The sequence below is a fragment of the Acanthopagrus latus genome, chromosome 16 (genome assembly GCF_904848185.1).
Source record: "Acanthopagrus latus isolate v.2019 chromosome 16, fAcaLat1.1, whole genome shotgun sequence".
NCBI lineage: Eukaryota > Metazoa > Chordata > Actinopteri > Spariformes > Sparidae > Acanthopagrus > Acanthopagrus latus.
Window position 1 is genome coordinate 16,041,177 of NC_051054.1, and position 19,583 is coordinate 16,060,759.

At 42.9% G+C, this 19,583-nt stretch overlaps 2 protein-coding genes across 16 annotated transcripts in view; both read right to left on the bottom strand.

Moving 5' to 3' along the window:
• LOC119004747 (palmitoyltransferase ZDHHC14-like) overlaps positions 1 to 7,285 on the bottom strand; it is a 49,724-nt gene extending 42,439 nt beyond the window's left edge. Inside the window, exons 1-2 of one of the 6 annotated variants that reach the window (XM_037071936.1) lie at positions 6,617 to 7,276; positions 5,669 to 5,964 (exon numbers count right to left, since the gene is read on the bottom strand). In XM_037071936.1, coding sequence (XP_036927831.1) covers positions 5,669 to 5,910 — 242 coding nt within the window. In that variant the 5' untranslated portion in view covers positions 5,911 to 5,964; positions 6,617 to 7,276. Of the gene's footprint in view, positions 1 to 5,668; positions 5,965 to 6,401; positions 6,565 to 6,616 lie in introns of those variants that run through there. The other 5 variants (XM_037071939.1, XM_037071938.1, XM_037071937.1 and 2 more) reach the window with 5 other exon arrangements.
• Positions 7,286 to 13,789: 6,504 nt separating this feature from the next.
• Positions 13,790 to 19,583, bottom strand: part of LOC119004739 (AT-rich interactive domain-containing protein 1B-like) — a 185,973-nt gene continuing 180,179 nt past the window's right edge. For 8 of the 10 annotated variants that reach the window (XM_037071915.1, XM_037071919.1, XM_037071920.1 and 5 more), the window contains 3 exons: positions 17,493 to 18,231; positions 17,077 to 17,207; positions 13,790 to 16,984 (listed from right to left, as the gene is read on the bottom strand). In XM_037071915.1, coding sequence (XP_036927810.1) covers positions 15,176 to 16,984; positions 17,077 to 17,207; positions 17,493 to 18,231 — 2,679 coding nt within the window. In that variant the 3' untranslated portion in view covers positions 13,790 to 15,175. The remainder of the gene's footprint in view (positions 16,985 to 17,076; positions 17,208 to 17,492; positions 18,232 to 19,583) is intronic. The other 2 variants (XM_037071917.1, XM_037071921.1) reach the window with 1 other exon arrangement.

Genomic DNA, 19,583 nt, shown 5'->3' on the forward strand with positions numbered 1-19,583 from the left:
TTTCATGCCCATGCATAACCTTGTCTTCTTTATTTCATGGCAACGCTTAATCATAAGACCGCTGAGCTTTTACTCAATGTTTAATTGCATATTTAACAGAGGTTTATAAAGGAGGTATAGTGTGCTGGCTAAACACTTTAAGTGAACAGGCGCACATTCAGGCAAAATTATGATGAATAAAGACTGAGATTAGACAGTGTAAAAACAGGCTTGATCAGAGAGCGAGAACCTTACTACTCATTACACCCTCATCATAAAAGCAGCTGCACTTGTAAAACAACTAGAGTCATCAAAACATGGAGTACACTGTTTACATTTTAAGTAGATTACTCATCAAGCTTTCTTAGAGTATTCTCTGTGTGAACACAAGTTTCCATGTTCTCCTCAGAGTGAGAAAACGCCTTTCTTGTTTATAGGCTAAAACCATCTGACGGTATTGATGACAGGTTTCCCGTATCTAACCATCTGCCCAAGTGGCTCAAATGTTTCTTAATCAAACAAGGATTTCTGCCTCTGCCAGTATCTTCCAATGACTGTAACATAATGACTGTTGGCAAAAATGCCTGAATTTGTATCACTTATTTGATGCAAGCCCCTTTTAGTATTTTGCATTAACTGCAGCAACATTAAAAAACTAAAAATCTAAATATGGTTCCTTAACGTTCTTGTGGTGCTCTGTGCAAAGAACAAGAAAGCTGAATATAGTCTGCCAGGCAGAATGTACTCCCAGGCAGTGTACTGCACGCAGCAAGCACCATAAATAAAACGGTTACTTGCTTTACTGAAGGACATAAATTAGATGAGACTAAACGTGCAGGGCACTTAAATCAAAGCCTAACCCATTGTTGTATCACTGAAACAAGGACTGCAGACTATATGTTCATATCCAATTGATGTGCTGCCCTGATATCCTGACAATACACTTAAGATGAAGTTTTGTTTTTATCTAAGAATATGAGCATTTTGTTGCTGTGAAATCAATGTATCATCTCATCTCACTGTAAAACATCTGCAGTTAAATTTTGCAAGAAATATGCAAGAATGAGAGGGTAAAAGAAATTCCTCTTCCGCAGATAAGGAGCTGCATGTGGCTACTGTGCCATTTGGGTGAACTCTAACACCCATCTAACAAACATGTCATCAAGGTTACAATTACCCTTTACTGTACAGCTCCTGTTGTATGGAAAACACTCAACAGTTTACAGTCGCAAAGAACCCAGTTAACCCAAATGTATGAAAATGACATGTAAATCCAGCCAGTGACAATGCAACAAATACTACTTTGCCTCCTTTGTGTGCTGCGATGTAACATATTCTTGATCAATCGATTAAGTTAACTAAGTTATAATCAATTATTGCCAAATTATTTGCAGTTGTATAGTTACAGTGACTACAGTTTTCTACGCATCACGTCAATTGCACCATGGACTAGCCAGGTGGTTAAACCAAAAACCGGTCCAATGTTAAAACAACACAGCTCTGTTGGGGGGCCAGTGGCTCCAGGTACCCATGAGACAATGCAATATGATTCAGGAAGTTCAGATGAATGGACATATCATTACATCTGAAGGCTTCCCAGGTGAAAGGGGAAGTTACCTGCAATGGTAGATAATTGCGTGAAGGGCTAATGTCAGTCTGAAAATGGCCTAATATAATTTCATCCACATTTACTATGCAACACAATTGATAAAAAAATAATAGGTAATTTATCTTATAATTATGTTATCATAATTATTTTCTTTACTCATTGTTTCATATCTAAAATGCCTACTACAATTTCCCAGAGCCCATTATGGCTTTTTTTAGCCAAAGATGTTGAGTTTAGTATCATATATACAAGGAAATAACCATACCCTCACATTCAAAAAGCTGTTTCACTTCTTTAATTAAAAAAACAATATATCAGGCATTGATTCTCTGTTGATTACCAATCATTTAAATGAAAAAAACAGAGCCTTGGTTGCTCGGCTCCCAGCTCGTGCACATCACAAATTGTCTTTGGGAAAGATATAAAACCCAAATGTCCTCCAAACGGTCAGGCCAACACCTAACTGCCATCAGTATGTGAGTGCGTGTGAATGACAGGCAATTCATAAAGTGCTTTGGTTAAAAGCCCAAAAGTAATGCAGCCATTTCATTTCAGCACTATAAACGCTCCTTTTATAATCAGCATCAAAACACATGTATCCACTATTCACTGCTTGGTGTACATCATAGATCATGGTTTTGTGGACCTCAACGTCTGCCTCAAAGTGTTTCTCTCTGTCCAAAACGACAACTCTTGAGATAAATTTTTACATTGAACAAAAAAACATGAGAGGTCCACTTCAAACACCTGCCTGAGTGAACTTTTACAAGACATGAGGAGCAGAACATGTGCAACAACAGCCCACATGGATGTCTGGGGGGAGCAAGCAACAGAATAATAAACAGACCAAAGTCTGCTGGTCACTAACAGGGTTTATTGTGCATGGCTGAGCACCCCTCAGACAGACAAAGAAAACAAGCAAAAAGAAATATGGAGATACAGAAATATCTCCGAGTAAATGTTCCGTGCATCCCTAAACATTCACCATCTGCTGACTCTGAATATCATCTTTAAATAGATATGGACCGGGTGTCATCATACCACAGCCTCACTGAAAAACACCATAATAGGCTACAGAGGCAGTTCCAAGGACAAAAGAAGCTTCTGCAAACTGAATGAACAGGAGCAGTTCTCCACTATAGTGACAAGCTGTGAGCACGCTTAGAAAAACACATCTAATCGAAACGCATTACAGTTAATGACAACAGAAGGCAGTGTGCAGGTCTGCTGACTATCGCCCTGTCCGATAAATGTCTCCTTTTCAGCTGAGGGGAGTAGGGTGAGGAGTGAGGGAGAGAGGGAGAGAGTGAGAGAGGACAGCCAGGAGGACTTGGTCAGCCTTGAGGCACGGACAGTTGAACAGGGAGGATGGAGCTAAGCTGAAAAGTGGCTTTGTGGTTGCATAGTGTTCCTGAAAAATGTCCCCTGCAGTCACAACAAACAAGACAGGACACTACACTACACTCGCCTGGCTTCATCGTCTGGCCATGGTGTAGGAAGCGAAGCTATCAGAGGGGGGAGAGAGGTATCACCAGGAAGCATCTGGCATCCTCCATGTGGGTGCTTTGGAACATCCAGGTCCAAACGGACACTGCAGAACATTTCCCTTCCATTTCAGTCATTTCTAAAATTGTTCCATAGTTAAGAGGGCTGGAGGTTTTAACCTGCAATGCCCTCACTCTAGCAGTCTGCCCTTTGGTCATGGGTTACATCTGTATCTCCACTGAGGTGACAATTTATTGAAAGATGAAGTAGTCCACAGGTCACTGCTGATAGATATGTAGTATGTATTGCATCTGTGAAAGACTGCACACAATGGGCACACAAAAAAAGGAGACTGCCAGTGATTTGAAGGAAACAAATCATGTGTAAGTCCAGCTAAATTAGTCTGTGCATGCATTTTATTTATGAAATTGTCCTAAAAAAAAAAATACATTATCATTATTGCTAAGAAAAAATATGACTAACACATTTTCGGCCAAACATTATATATATATGTTATATTTTTAAATCAGAACATAGTGAAGTGATATCTTTAAATGTCTTGTTTTATCAGATATTTCATTTACAAAGAGAAAAATAGACAAAAACAGTCAATACTCAATTGGAGAAGGTGGTACAGGAAAAAGCTTCTTGTAACAGATTTACAAATAAGTAAAATTATTGATTATCCAAATAGTTGGTTCATTTTCTTGATTAGTGATTACTCATTACTCAACTATTACTCAACTATACTCCAACATATCACTAGAAACTTAAAATGCATCACACTAAGTCATTTCAGAATGGTCTGATAAATAGGACACAATGTTTTACACTCACATAAATTCATATTTTGTTTATTACTGTGCTTGTGTGCAACATTATTTACAACTTCTTGATTTACTCCAAGATCATTAAGCACAGACTATCTTTACAGTCCAGATACTAAACAGCAGCCATCAACCACAGCACATATTTTGCCTATTAAGCTTTCTCTGGCTCTAGAGCACTTTAGCCTGATAAAGACTGTCTGATTGAGCAACAAATCTCATGATGAAGCAGGATTCTTATCTGGTATAGATGGGGTTTCTGAGATGATAGATGCAAAGTGATTACTGTGGAATAATGAGGAGAGACAGTGCACTATCTCTCATGGTAAGCTCCAGCACGTGTGTGTCTACATGCTGTATAATGCACTTCAGTCACAGTGGGCCAATTTATGACATCTGGACAGAGGTGAAGACGAAGGCCTGGATGAGACAAAGTGGAGAAGTGTATTCTGTGTGTTGATTGCAGGTTATTCTACTAGTGGGACACAGACAGAGGGCTCCTTTGAGAGGATTGTGTGATTAAGGGGGAGCGAGTGGCACACATACAAGGACTGACACTGTACTCTACTCCATAAGTCATTGGGGACGTGCCACAAAGTCAAGACTTCAGGGACATTTGAAGATTCCGGGAAAGCACTAAACTTACATATGACTGGTGATCTGGTTCTCTGGAAAATGATTTGGTTGAAGTTTTGATGACCACCAAACATTTCTTGAGCTTCACAGCAAAACAAGCATTGTAGCATTCTCCTAAGCAGCTGAAGTAGTGGGAACTTGTTTTTAAACATTAAAAAAACATCACATGGCTCAGTGCAGCTCACCTGGCGCAATCCACTCAGCATCACTCAAGCTGCAGATCCTAAACTGATTTGAAAAGGCTTTATTTACACCCCTTTTCAAAGCCAAATCTTCAGTAACGCTGCTGAGCTAAAACCATTAGCTCACCCACTGTCTATTGCAGTGTACAAGCTTGTTCACACGATGATTGTGTAAATAGTGTCTTTTCAAATCAATTTGGGATCTCAGGGCTTCTGAAGACATCCCCAGATGAGCTGTAATGAGGTATTTTTACCACCTATTCCTGGTATTTAGAAGAATGCTGCAACACTGTTTTGCTGTGAAGCTCCAGAAATATCATTTGGTCTCCCTAACTTCACCCGACTTTCCATCTGCGTGAGGGTGAGTAGCTAATGACTGAATTTTCCTTCTTGAGTGTACTTATCCTTAAGGGCAATGTCTGCCAGCAGCTGTATGAAGAAGAGCCCTTTCGCTGGAGGATGGTTTCTGACAGCAAGAGCAAAATGCCAACACAACAATGGCAAATCTGGAACAAAAACCTGCCCGCCTGTTTTTAAGATGAATGCACCTTGCAAGGGCACGCATAAGCCATAAACAAATTAAGAGGAAACCTACACCCTTTCAACAAAACCACAGAGCACTTTCTAACAGCAGCCGCTCCTGTCAAAACACGCTGCCTCCTACAAATGATACTTAATGTATTGCTGTGTCTTCTAAACCTCCTAAAACAAAGAAGCCTCTGCCTAATCCTTGGCCAGTTTATACTGACATCTTCCTGAGCCTCTGAGGAGAGATGATGGGGAAATACAGCCAGGGATGCCGGTGACATAACTGACCCATATCTAAACTGTTCTCTGACAGCTCAGCCCACGAAATGAAATGAAATTCCTAATCCACAAAAGTCAACGTGAACCAAGTAAATAGCAGCTGGGCGCACACAGAGACTCAACACACACACAACGATACTTACTCAAAGGTGAAGAAAAGTCCACAAGTCACTAGAATGAGGACAAGGGTGAGGTAGAAAACCCCAGTCTGCTTGGCCATCATAATCCTCCCATCGCAGTAAAATTTATTCCGACCTGGGAAGGACTCCCACTTCTTCTTCTTCGGGCTCTTTTTCTTGTATGGGGTCTCCATTGGTGTGGAGCTGCGAGTGCTGATCTGGCTGTACTCGCACTCTCTCATGGACTCAGACACCCCGAGATGCATCGACTGCTGATTAAAAATCCCCACAGCTGTATAAATCCCGGGGCAGATGTGCCTCTGTGAAGAGAACAAACCAGTTCAGTCGGGCAGACAGGCTAGGATCACAACCTTTGAATGCCTGGGGTCAGTGTAGGTGGGAAAACAAAGTTTGTGAAAAGTGGAAGACTCACTTCCTGTTATCAATACCTAATTGGCTAGCACTCGCATTGCACTTATGTAGCATTTTTTTAAAGCACCCTTAGACCGCAGTGAATTTAGCAAAGCAACAAATAATTTCATTTTAGCAAGTTTAGCTAATAACTTTACAAGCAGCTCACACGCAGCATAGGTTTACGTTCACAGCGCCCCTGTTAGCCTGCAACCTGGTTAGCATGTTGTAGCAAGTGAATCTAAAAGTGCAGCTAAAGCTAACACGGCTAGCAAGTTAATGAAACGACCGGTAAGTTAATGTTGCCACAACTTGTGCAATTAAGGAGCTAGCTCTGTGCACTCACTTCACCCACATAACTACACGCTTGGACTTGGCTATCTCACTTCTAACTCTCCCACTCGAGGGGAGCTTTAACACGAAAGGTTTGAATGTGCTCTCCGGCTGCGCTGCTGTCAGCCACATAACCCTACAGACACACAGACAGACACCACGGCTCCACATCCCGGCTGTGCTCGTCTTGCTCTGCCCGCCGAAGCGACAGCTGAAGCGCTGCCTTACCGAAGGAAAGTAACGCTGGTCGTCGTGTCTGGGTGGTGTCGCGTAGCTGCTCCTTTCGTTATCCAGGTTTGTTGCGAGCCGACGACACCATTTTTTTTCTCAGAAGTTGAAAGGGTAAATAAAATGACAGTCAAACTGAGGAGAGGAAGAAGTTCGTCTGAAATAAATAAAAAAAAAAAAAAAAAAAAGGAAGGGGAATCCAGAGAAAAGACCACACGACGGGGGTGCTCTCAGACGAGCTCCAGCATCCTGACTGGCCGTCCGTCGCTCGGTGAACACAGTGCGAGTCTTTGCGCACAACGCGAGCCAAGGCAGGACCTCTTTATAACCATATGTCCGAGCGTTTCGCGGCGATAATCATCACGTATCTTCACCGTTCGGCCTCGTTTTTCGGGGAAAAAGTTGCGGAAAATCCACCCCCCTCCCGGAGAAGCGTGCAGGCAGGCCAGTCGACAAACCCTCCGTCTACATTGTGTCCCTCTCCACGCACGGTGCTGCTGCCACCCTCGCAAACAACAAACATCAACATGGGAGCAGAGCAGAGCCTCCCAGCCTGCTCCTCCCCCTCCAACCGAGGCTGAAGTCACTACTGAGGAGGTGCAAAAGGGAGGACGAGCAGTTAAAGAGGTTTCCAAACCGTGGTCCAGGGACCTCCAGGCTACCATTAGAGAGGGAGGGGGGGGTTTCCCACCAGCAGGGCCGCGTCCAAGGAGGGGCATGGGGAGACACTGGGGTTGAGGCACCCCTGCAAGATAGCGGAGCATTTCAGTTATAATTTTGGTCTGTCTTGAGAATTATTATTTCAGAAACACAACATTTCTAGCTGCGCGCCTTGCAAGCGGGGATATAGTAGCAGGGATAATGTAGATATAGGAATATATTGTACTATATATTGAATATCCTGCTGCTAAACAGGACTTAGCGGGTATGACTGGTAATATGACTGTATTTTTCTTGCTGTCAGCAAATCCCATAAAAAGACCAAAACTAACAATGAATCAACCCTGACTAACAAATACCCGCTGTGGAATGAAAGGCTGATGAGTCCTTCTGTTGTTGTCATTTTAAACAAAAAACAAAAACATGTCAATTAGCCACAATCTGCCTTTGTTTTGTTACAACAATGAATACATGCAACAGGCTATACTCCCAAACACACAAATTCTGTTTCAACAAATTCAACTTTTTATTCCTGTTCATTATTTTCAAGTTGTTATTTTTCATGATTACATTGTGTATTTTATGCCTCATACAAATATCTGACACAAGACAGTCGACTGCAATTGAGGGGATAGTAAGATAGCAAAAGTTTGCACCAATATGTATATGACTGGGTGCAAACAAGGTCATGGGTGGTGCCCCAGTCTGTCAGCCACAAGGGTAGCCCCCTAGTATCACCTGCTTGAGTAATGTTAGAAAAAAACTACCAAAACCCCCCAGCTGTCTCAGAATATTACTGAGCCTTCTACTTAGGACCTGTTAGTAAATAACAATGTGGTTTCAAAATCTGAAGGTATTTGGGGACAAACTCAGTTGTTGTGGGCAACTGTAGTACTGCAACAAATCCCCTGAAGCCGTGAAGGTAGCTCTACGAGTTTTAGCCATGAAAGTGTGTATACAGGTCTTGGGGAGTGCTACTGCATATCTGGAAATAAAAGTTTAAAGCCTTTTTCTGGCTCAAAAGCAGCTGCATGTAATCTGCCAAAATGCCTCCAGTGATGTCATTCACTGGTAACTAATTTAGGTCTAGATTTTTCAAAAGAAGACCACTGGTCTAGCATTGCACTCCTACACTGTTGGACTTATTGTGGACATACAAAGAAATTATTCAAAACCTTTCAAGCAGAACCAGAGAAGCTGCTTCTTTTATTCCATGTATTGTTCTCAACACCTGGTGCCTACATAACCCACATTGCAATTTAGCCCCTGACTGACATCACTGGAGGTAATTCATCAGATTATATGCAGCATCCTCTGGAACAGCAAACAGCTTTTTTTTATATATGTCTTCACATATGCAGCAGTACTGCACAAGACCTGCAAACACACACCCATGTGTAAAATTGGCAGAGTTACCCTTTAAAAGGATTTTCTTGATATTACGACCATCTCTCTAAACTGTTGACAGGACATCTCAGTCTCCAGACAGAGGCAGATTAACATTCTTTGTCATATTCATTTTAATACGGAGCAGATTGAGTGGTTGTAAAACCTTCCAAGAGCCAGAAAAGCTATTTTTATGTGTGTGACATCCTATCAGTTAAATGTCTGTCGAGCTAATGCTGCTAGAGAAAGAGACACCAATGCATGATACGTGATCTCACCTGCAAAAATCCCCCCAGTAATGTTCCCTGGGAGCTGCAACAGGAAGTACGATGATTCAGTGAATCAACCTGATACAGGAAGGTGATGAGTGACTGACAAAACAAACATCATTATTGACAGTAAATCATTTAATATTGTGTGGGCACCATCAGTCATCACGCATGCAGCGACTGTCGCCACACCGCCAGTGCTCCGCTCTCGGGGCCAAGTACCGTTCTCTGATGATGCAATTTCCTGTTCAGCCAGCGTTAGCACAGATGATTGCGTCACCGGCCTCCAGTTCCTCTGTCGGCTGTCCTCCTCTTAACACCTACACATGCACGCACGCACGCACACGCACATACACACACACAGAAACACACGCGCGCCCACCACCCTGTCTTCAGCTCTGAAGTCACCCAGGCGGTTTAGCTCGTTCACTCCCACAGCTGTACAATTAGCCCTTGAAAAGAAGTCTGGCTACATTTCATGTAAAGAGAGAGGACCTAATTGTTCACTTTTTTTTCTCTCACTGCAGCTTTTGTGTTTTGATTTAGCAATCACGGAGCCCAGGAATCAGATTGGAAGCGAAACATCATCACCCATCTTGACACACTAACTGCATTACTTCATATGCATATTTGGCTGACGGCATTTTCCCAGTAACTGGTCTTTCACTGTAAGCTTGTGTCATGTTTCAGCAAGCCGACTGAGAGCACGATTGGCTGCCACTGCCGGGCATGCGAAGCTATCAAGTGGCACATGTTTCACTTAATCTGTTGGAAAGCTGTGGATGTTTTCAATGGCTGCTAATGATCTGTAAGCCCCCGCGGACTAATTCCTTAAGTGTTGGGCTCGTTAAGCAGTGTGATGACATATGGCTGCGTTTGTGTTGGGAAACGGGTGGACATGATAGGGTCTTTGAGTCCTGATCCAAGAACAACACAGGCCTGAATCACATCCTGCCAAGGCCTCATCCAGGCAATATTGTTTGGACAGGATGAAAGAGCATAGTGACCTCAAAGCCTCATCAGGAGTCCAATGGACTCTCAATGGCCACAATTACTGGACGTGGTGAACACACCGCGGCTTACACGCATACGTTGTAACACATCACGGGAAAGGTCAGAGCAGTCCCCGTTGTTTTCACCCAGTACTCATTCATCTACCTACGTTAGCGGTGAGAGGCAGCACGGCAGGTTACCCAGGCCAGCGGTAGCCAATGACGGGCCTGGCTTCCTCTCAGCCACCACATCCATCCTGTCAGAGCTCGATGACTCAGCTTCTCAGAGGCACAGGAGTGTGGGAGGTTTTCTCCTGCGGTTGGCTGCCTACGTGAAACGCATCCTCCATCGCCAGAAAAAAAAAAAAAAAAAGTGCAGCAATCCACTTTCTATCCAGACTCTAAATGACAAGCTGGAAGGGAAAACACTCAGCAGGGTGTGAGTGTCAATCAGATATGTAGGCTAAGTTTTATAATGTGCAGGTGCAGGTCGAGTGACAAGAATACAGCTACAGTTAGAATGCCAAGATGAAAGCATGTGAATCATTTCCTTCTCCACAGAAAAAGGCTTTGGTTAGGAATCAGTTAAGCTCTCAACCACCTCTCAGGCATGCTGTGATTAGTTCAGAGGTGTCAGTAAGATTTTAATGAGATGAAGATGAGTGATTGTACCTCTCTGTGGCTGAGCAACCCAACGAACAATCATCCTTTGAAATCCAACCTGTTTATCGCCTGTGTTGTCAACTTCAGGAGCGCAATTATTAAAGGCGGCTTAAAATAGGACCTGATATTATGCCCACATTTCCCCCTGGCAAAGGCGAGGAGGGAGAAAGACGTCAAGTTCCAACTAAAGAGGAAGTTCATTCTGGGAAAAAGAAACAAACTGAGGACTCATTCAAGACAGACAAAATAAAAACAAAGCAGAAGAATAATTTCGAGTAACTACTGTCTTTATTCGACACTTCTTCTTTCTATGAAATTGATTAAAATAAACTAAAGTTAGAGGGGGTGTAGCGGACATTAATACCAAGACAGCAGAGATTGTGCTGTGTTTACGTCTGCTTGATTCCTATCGGATGTCTGTGTTTTCACTCGCAACAACTTGCATGCATTAACAAGAGAGACCTACGAGCCTGCGTCCAAGAAATAATAATAATAATAAACACTAGTCTGGAGATTGAATTCTTGGTAAAAGTGCAGGACACATTTATCATATTAATATTATCTTTAGTCTAGCATGGGCAAAATGTCTGGAGGTTCTGAATAAAGCTGCAGTTGTTGCATGCCAAATATAGTCCAGTCATGGGACTGAATTGGCAAATTTGCAATTAAAAGTTAGAAAAAAGGTGAAAAAAAAAGATGTAAGAGGAAATTCCTTGACTGCAGAACTGTTAAATGCAGATCGAATCTTACTATATAGTGCAAAGGGCTAACTAACATGAGCCTACATGGGAGAAACAAATCAACACATCCCTTTCAAGGCAAACATTTTGACTGGTCAAAGCAGGAAAAACACAGGTGGAAATGATATTAAACGTGCACTGTTTAGTTTTAGGGAAGAGATTTTAGTCAGAAGAGAAATATCTTCATTGACTGATTTTTGTTCAGGCCAAAATAAACAAACTCTCTTTGTTTCCATGACTGAATAAACTGAATAAACAATCTGACCTTAAAGGACAACACAATTTCATACTGTTTTACTTTTTTTATTTAGTAAATTTATATATAGAGATATGTTTATATTTGCCACTTTTTTTTTTAAAGTGTTTTTCCAGGCACAGACACCTTTATTTGACAGCAAGTAGACAGGAAACCGGAGAGAGAGGGGGTGAGAGGGGTGTGACATGCAGCAAAGGTTTTCCGGCTGGGATTCAAACGGGGGTCCAATGTGTACGTGGCATACGCTCTTAGCCACTCCACTACCTGTGAGCCCCCGCCACCTTTATAGCTTCAAACTGCACCTTATTTTCCATTGAAAACAGCTTGTTCATTACTTTATGGAAGAAATAATATTTCTACATTTGTGTTATTATCTCATTAATACTGAAAATATCAAAAGTCTGAGTGGGAATTCTCCAAAGCTGGATAGTACCCCTTCAGTGACGGCTTCAATCTGTTTAGGTGAGCTAGTTCGAAGGCTCTAGTTTTGTGTGCGCTCACTCACCGACATGACTTACTGGTAACATTCATTTGAATGAAGCCACTGTTTACGTTGGTCACACCTGTGCTTTTCCTGCTATGAAGAATCAAATGATCTGCTGCGAGAAAGGACTATTCTACATGTTCTACAGGTTCCCCTGTGGGGCAGGAAAGTCTCCCAGTGGGTGTCATGCCTGAATAGAAGAAAAGAGTTGGGTCACAAGACTGTGAGGCTCGTCACATTTGGTTTTATTATCCGTCCTTAGTGATCAGATCACAAGTGGATAGCTTCAAGCTTGTCACATCACATCTGGCATTAAACGTGTCTCGACATGCGTCTTGAGTGACCTCCTGTGATCTGATATCAGATCCCTGCTCTATATGCAAATTTACACCTATATCACTCAAACTAACAGATTTTTACTCAAAGAGAGAAATATCTTCATGTGTAACATTTGCCGAATTAAGTAGCAGGCTCAAATAGTGAGGCCTGTGTGTTAAACAGCATTTCACAATGTTTATACAGTTTCTCCTAACACAACAAGTCGGAAAATTAAGCATTTTTTACAGGGAGTCCGGTGAAGATTTGGCATATTTAACTTCAATATGTCATATTCTTTAATTAGTTGTAAAATGGTGAATTCAGTTGAAACAGTGTGTTCAAACAGACTACAGAAGACATGAGGCTCTACAGACACAGGGCGCACTTTAGCCATGAAGACAGAATAGGCTGTTGTGATGAGTAAGAGTTGACATCACAGTGCATGCTGAAAATAGAGGTGCAAAAGTCATTGACCTCTATCTTACCGGGGAAACTATGACAACTGATGTGCTTAGAGGAGCTGTTCAAAAACCAAGTTTAGGTCTAGAACAAAAAGTACTAATTTCTGTACCCGAGTACAATCGGCACTCATGGTACTTGGCTTCTTATTGGACCCGGACCACAACATGAACACATGAAAAATTCACTTTAAAATATTTTTGATAGTTACCTGCGTTGTGTCCAAAGGAGAAGCACTTTGACCTGCATTCACAAAGAATGAGAGATGCATTTAATACCCAGACGTTAAAGTACATCTGTACTGAAGGATGTGAAACTGTCTAAAGTTATTTATATATATCACAGGCTCACTAAACCGGAAGGATGATGGTGCACCTGCAGTGTCATTCTTTTTCTTGCCACCGTTATCAGCATCTCGAATGTTATTGCAAATCGCTGGGAGAGAGCTTGGGCCTCGTCCTCAGACCGACTCTCCCCCTCAATGGTTTGTGACCCGAAACAGCCACACATTACAGATGGTTCACTATTCAGGAAGGACTGACATTTCCAGAAAACCTCACGTCACCTCTTCCTCTTACTATTTCCAGACAGGCAGCTAAGCAATAATCAGTATCGTCAGCATCACAAAAAATAAATTGTTTTATATGACATAGTGATATAACTGACCTTTTGATGTCTTTGTGGTCATCAACAAAAATGCATGGATGGTAAACAGTTCTGATACACAAGAATACTTCTTAAGTAAAGCCTGAATAGTTGCCTTCTTTATTTTTTCAGCCGAAATAATTGAACTAAAATGAACACTGCGACGGAAAATTATCTGGTACTCTTATCACGTGCCCTGTGGAGCATTTCCGTCATTGTATAATTTCACTCTTAGGCCGGGTGAGTCACCCGTGGCTGCAATCAGGTTATCTTAAATAAACTCAATAAAAGGCAGTCCATGTCAGCAGTTGATGTTTGTTTTATTGGCCTAAGATTGTCTGGACATAATGCAACGTCTCCGGTGCGTAAAGATGTTCATCGTACATTTATTTGTGACATGTGCAGCACAGAGTATAAATGTGTATACTGAATAAAAGAGAGACATGGAGTCATACGAAAAAAGGCAAAGTTTACAATGAGCTTCTCAGGACATTTTGAAGGTTTCTTTTCACACGTTTCTTTTGGAGCATTATCTAGATTCAAAAATATGCCCACTGACATGAATGGAGGACAGTAACGAACAGAAATGTGTTCAGTTTTTCTTATGTGACCTCGCCTAGACATCCTCTCACCCTGGCACTTCCACGTATTGATTACCAAAGCGATTGTTTTCTCAGCTATAATACAATGCATACAGGATTTTTTTTTTTTTACATTGAAACATCAGTTACATCTGCCATGTTCAAATATTTGACCCCTTTAACAAAATATGTATAACAATAACAAATTTTACCAACAATAAAAGCATTTGTTATAATAGTCAGAAAGTCCCACCTCTCGCTATGCTTGATTGAGACTGAAAGAATCATGTGCGTCCATTGTACAACGGTTTATATACACAGTGATGAAAAAATACAGACATAACACAAGTGCTTATAGGAAACACAAAGTTCATCTGTGAAAGTCGTTGAGGCTATGATTGATAAATTAGACATTTCTTCTGACAGATGCTCCTCTCTCGTGTTGATTGGCTGGTGCAATGCTGCCTCCTCATGGCCTAAAGCACACACTGCAGGTGTCTTTTTTTTCTTTTACATCTGGTTCTCAAAAAGGGACAACTTGCTCTAGTCCTATTGCACAATTTATCTTCCAGCGATGGAGACATATACATTTCAATTTTTTAAAAAGTCAGTGTTTTGTTTTGTTTTTTTTTTCCTCCACGAGCGTTGGCAAAAAAGTTCAAACTACTGTACAGTGTCACATTTTAAATAAATACTCTCCATTAACAAAATGTTGATGAGTATATTAGCATTTATAAAACTGAAAAACATCTCCACGACTCATTGACTCGAAAGGAACCACGTAATTCAGCACCAAAATCTGGTGGCAGCTTTGGCTGAAAAAAGTAAACAAACAGAAGACAAAACAAAATGCTGAAACGAAAATTATCAAACATAGCAATCCAACACCAGCAGGTATTAAATATTTGTATTAAAATGAGCTTTCAAATCCCAAACCCGCTTTTTTAACAGGGCCCAGAAGCTATACATATATAGAGATATTTTTTTATGTGGATACTTCTTTAAAAAAAACAAACATTTTCTGTCATTTTGATAAATAAAAATAGAAAACACAGAAATATCTTATCCGCCTAACGTCTGCTGTGTGAGTCCTGCTTCTCCTCCTGTCATGATTTCCCTAAGTGAAAGAGAACTTGGCAAATAATCGCAACCACTCCGGTGTTGAGCACCGAGGAAATGGAGATGTCTAATAATCTGCTTTCATACAGCACGAACTCTGTCTTGTTCTCCTCCACTTTAGCCATAGCCAGCAGGCCTTTAGCTGCTCTGCACATCATGTTTATGCTTGGCGGGTCCACATGGGGGTGCCCCATGTGGAGCAGGCTGTGAGGGTTCTGCTGGTACTGCGCCATGCTGACACCGTCCTCTAAGAAGCCGACCAAGTTACCCACGCTGCCCTTCTGCATGGCTATGGCACGTGCCGCCGTGGGGTCGCCTTGTGCCAGGTGGGAGAGGACAGCCACTGCCATCTCCCTGTACACCTGGGTCTTCCTCTGTCCCACGTAGCGCACCAAGACAGTGAAGAGCTTCTCCTGCCGGCTGAAAGGCGGTGTCGCTAGCAGGAGGTCAACGTTGTCCCCCAGGATGCTCAGCTTGCAGAGGCACTCCAGAACAAGCCTCTGCGGTGTGAGCTGGGAGTGGGGGGCTGCCGACGGGAAGGGGTCCTGGGCTTCAGCTGAGGGGCACACCATCCAGTGGAGAAGGCCATCCAAGATGGGGAGGCAGATTGTGTCGGAATAGGTGGAGAGATCCAGCTGGCCCGAAATGTTGGCGAGAGTGACCATGGCGTTCTCCCTGAGCAGACTCAGACACTCCCACCACCACTCCTCTTTGCTACTCGACAGGCCCCGCTCCTGCTGCTCGTCCCTCTGGTAGCTCGGGGGCGACCTGTTCCTTTCTGGGTGCTGGTGGTGCAGCAGGAGCAGCCTTCCCAGGAGAAGAACCAGAGCAGGGTGGCGTGACATGTCTAAGTCGTTCCCCGGGATAAAGGACAGACTACGGACGATGTTGGAGATGCATACACACCGCTTGGCGAGTGAGTCCTGCCAGGCGGCGGCGGTGGACAGCGGAGCCTCGTCCAGGCAGCGAGGCTCATCCTCCAGGAGGGTGATGTGGTCCTGCTCTCCATCTGAATGCACCCTGAAGGGGTAGGACGGCAAGGAGCGTGCCGGGTGGGCGTAAGAGAGGGCATCAACTCGTGCACACAGAACATCATCGATAGTAGCAGTGATATGTTTGAGTGGTTGTTTCTTCCCTTCCTCCACCTTGTTCTCCTCCTTGTTTTCTTTACATGTCATTTTCTCTGCCCTCACAGGCGGTTCGCTCCGGGGTTCAAACTGTGTTTGAATGTGTGCGGTGGAGTCGCCTCCACCAGCCTGCCAGTGGAGCAACCCGCTGGTGAACTCAGTGACGTAACCTAAGTGCTCTGTCATGTCTTCAATCAGGTCCTCTTTGTGGACAATCTTGATGGGGAGCTTATCGTATTTACTGGCTTGTTTAGGTTTAGGCTCGAGCTGTGTGACAGGCTGCTCAACACACTCCTTTTTACTCTCCTCTTCTTCTTCTTTAGCCTCTTTCTCTTTGTCCTCTTCTGCCTCCTCCTTCTTTACGCTCACCTCAGATTCCTCTTTTTCACCATTCACGTCTGCTGACTCCGGTTCTGCAGTGGCTAGTGGAACTTCCTCCATGATGCTTCCTGCCTCCACCTGAGTCTCTGCCGCTGGGGCGGACTCGGATTCAGGTTGGACAGCAGAATCTGTTTCCTGGTCAGGGATGGCTTCTTCTGTCTGGTTAGGAGAAGGGTCCAAAAGGCTTTTGTGAGCTATGGTTCCCACTTCAAACTCCTCCAGGATGCCGAAGATCTCAATCAAGAAACGGCGGAAGTACTCCACGATCAGCTCAAGGAATCCAGGCAACTGGTCAGATGGAGAGAAATTTAAAAAATAAATGTCACAGCATGCTCGAGTGATTCTGTTCTGTCAGTTGGCAGCCATGGAATTGGTTTTACCTGTGAGAGGCTAAAGGAGGCCACCGTGCTGTCATCGTACAGCAGGATGTTGATGGTGTCTAGAGCCCATGTGCTCTCTGCCAGGAGGCCAGACTTCAGAGACATCATCACGCGCCAGGCCTCAGGCGTTCCTGGGATTAAAACCATGGGATTTTTGGAACCAGGAAAGAAGAAAAATATGTGATCAGACATTATCTAAATGATAAAAGGGGCATTGAACAGAGTAGATCAGTGTAAATCCTTTCACAAAATGTACCTCATGTTGAGTTACTCTACCTGAATGTTAGGTCTAACTCTACATCTAAGGTAAAGATGAAATGGTGTTTCAATTGTATGAGAATACTTTAAATCCACAACTTTTCAGTGCTTCAGAGTGTCCAATTCAAAACTCTAATCAATGACATAATGGGACTCACCGGTGTCCTTGGAACTGAGCTTCCGTCGGGGCTTCAGAATTGGCATGCTGGCCTCCACTGATCCTGGCGGGTAGTTGAGGTCCCGCCTCAGATTAGGAGGGAACTGACCAATGGGTCCACTGCCCTGTGAGCCCATCATGGCCATCCCTGGCTTGGGCATCTTCATGGGTGACATAAACGCCGCCTTGCTGGGTGACATCCTAGAGTCCATGGAGCGCTGGAAAGCCCCTGGGCTCGGTGCTCTGGGCAGGTGGTTGGCCATGGAGGGAGAGTTGGAATAAGAAGATGGCTGGCGTGACGACAGGGTCGCCATCCCACCTGACGACGACATGTAGGGAGACTGTCGGTGCCACTGCTCCTGCCCGGGCCTCCCGTCCATGTCATCCCTACCAATTGAGCCATACGGTGGCATTTGCGATGGCGGCCCCTGTCTGTTGGGGTAGGGATAGCCGAGGTCTGTCCTGGACGGCCACATGTTGGGGCCATCGGCAGCGTGGTTAGGAGTGGGCCCCCCGCCCATCATACTGTGCTGGCTCTGACCTGAGGCGGCCATGCGGTCTCGGGGGTAGGGGAAGGGGAACTGTCCCTGGATGGGTCTGTGTTCAGGGCCTGAGTACCCACCGCCGTAGTGGTTGTACATGTCCGGCTGCTGGTTGGCGTACTGCATGGCATACATGTCACTCTCGTGCCTCTTGGGCGGAGGGCCGTACATGCCATCCATGGGCCGTTTGTAGCCCTGCTGAAGAAAAGTTAGTGATTATTGTTTATTGTCAGCCATGATAGATTCATTCTTATCATTCTACTGCTTCAGTCATGTTGTACAGTAATACTACTAATAAAGGGGCATTATGTGGTTTTGGAGAAATAAATTCAAACCCAGAATTTACAATATTAATGAGGTAAGAGTACAAACTCAGAAATATTTATTTTTTCCATCACTAAATAAACAGGCTGTTCTCAGAGGACAATAAGGTCCCTAGAACACTGTTTGAAGATAGAGAGGTGGCAGGGTCCGCCAAACATAAAGACAGTATAGTAAATTATAGTTAGTAAATTAAGCAAATATAAAGAGATGAAATTGTGCTGTCCTTTAAGGTCAGATTGTTTAATCCGTTTATATTCAGAGTTTGTTTTTTTCATTTGGATAGGCATAAAATAAAACAGCCACTGAAGATCTTAAAATGTCTTCCCCAAAACTTAATAGTCTATATATAGTCTATATAGTCAGTCGAAAGTACTAAAACTGTAGTAGGAATACAAATGAAGCAACAACATTAAGATGGATTTTACATCAATCACCAATAACAACATAATCATTTTAATAATCAATATCAATAATAATAATCAATATTGATAATCAATATTAACTCTTAATTTAACATAATAATAATGAATCAATCACAAACTTCTCTCAAATACATTTGTTTTTGATTTCAGGTTCAAACAGCAGAAGTATTGGTCGGGGCTGCAAGATCAATTGATCCAGTTGTCAGACATTTACTTTGAGCAAAAGAGCAAATAAAAGGCTGCCAGCACTCTGCTACACCTACATGGCTCAAAAATAAATGCCTTGTGAGGACAGGTTTCGAGTCCCGTGTGTGTGTTTTTTTAATCCACGTATATAATGCATTATCAGTATTTGTACAGGTTTTTATGTGTGCAGGGGCATTAACAGGTCAATAGGAAAGATGTGAGGCCTAAAAATGAGTTTAATTTGTGATATGGTTTGGTATGTTTCTGAAATAGTTCAATCATTTTAAGAGGAACTGCTTATAACATTAGATTACAGGTACTGGTTTAATCTTATAACACTGTCTATATTCATGTAAGCTCTGATCTGTGCATTACCATAATACCCATTGCACACAGTCAACAAACCATTGTTAGATCTATTTATGAACATGGTTCTGCTTAAATAAAAAAAGTTTCCTTTACCTACTGTAAATTATCAAAACATTTATTCCATCGTAATAACATAGCAAATAAGAAAAGTGTATATTGTGCAGTACACTATATGTAGGTTGAAATGTGATTTCATGATGTGTTGTGGGCAGTCTCACACCATGTTCCTTTAATATTTGACCTCCAACT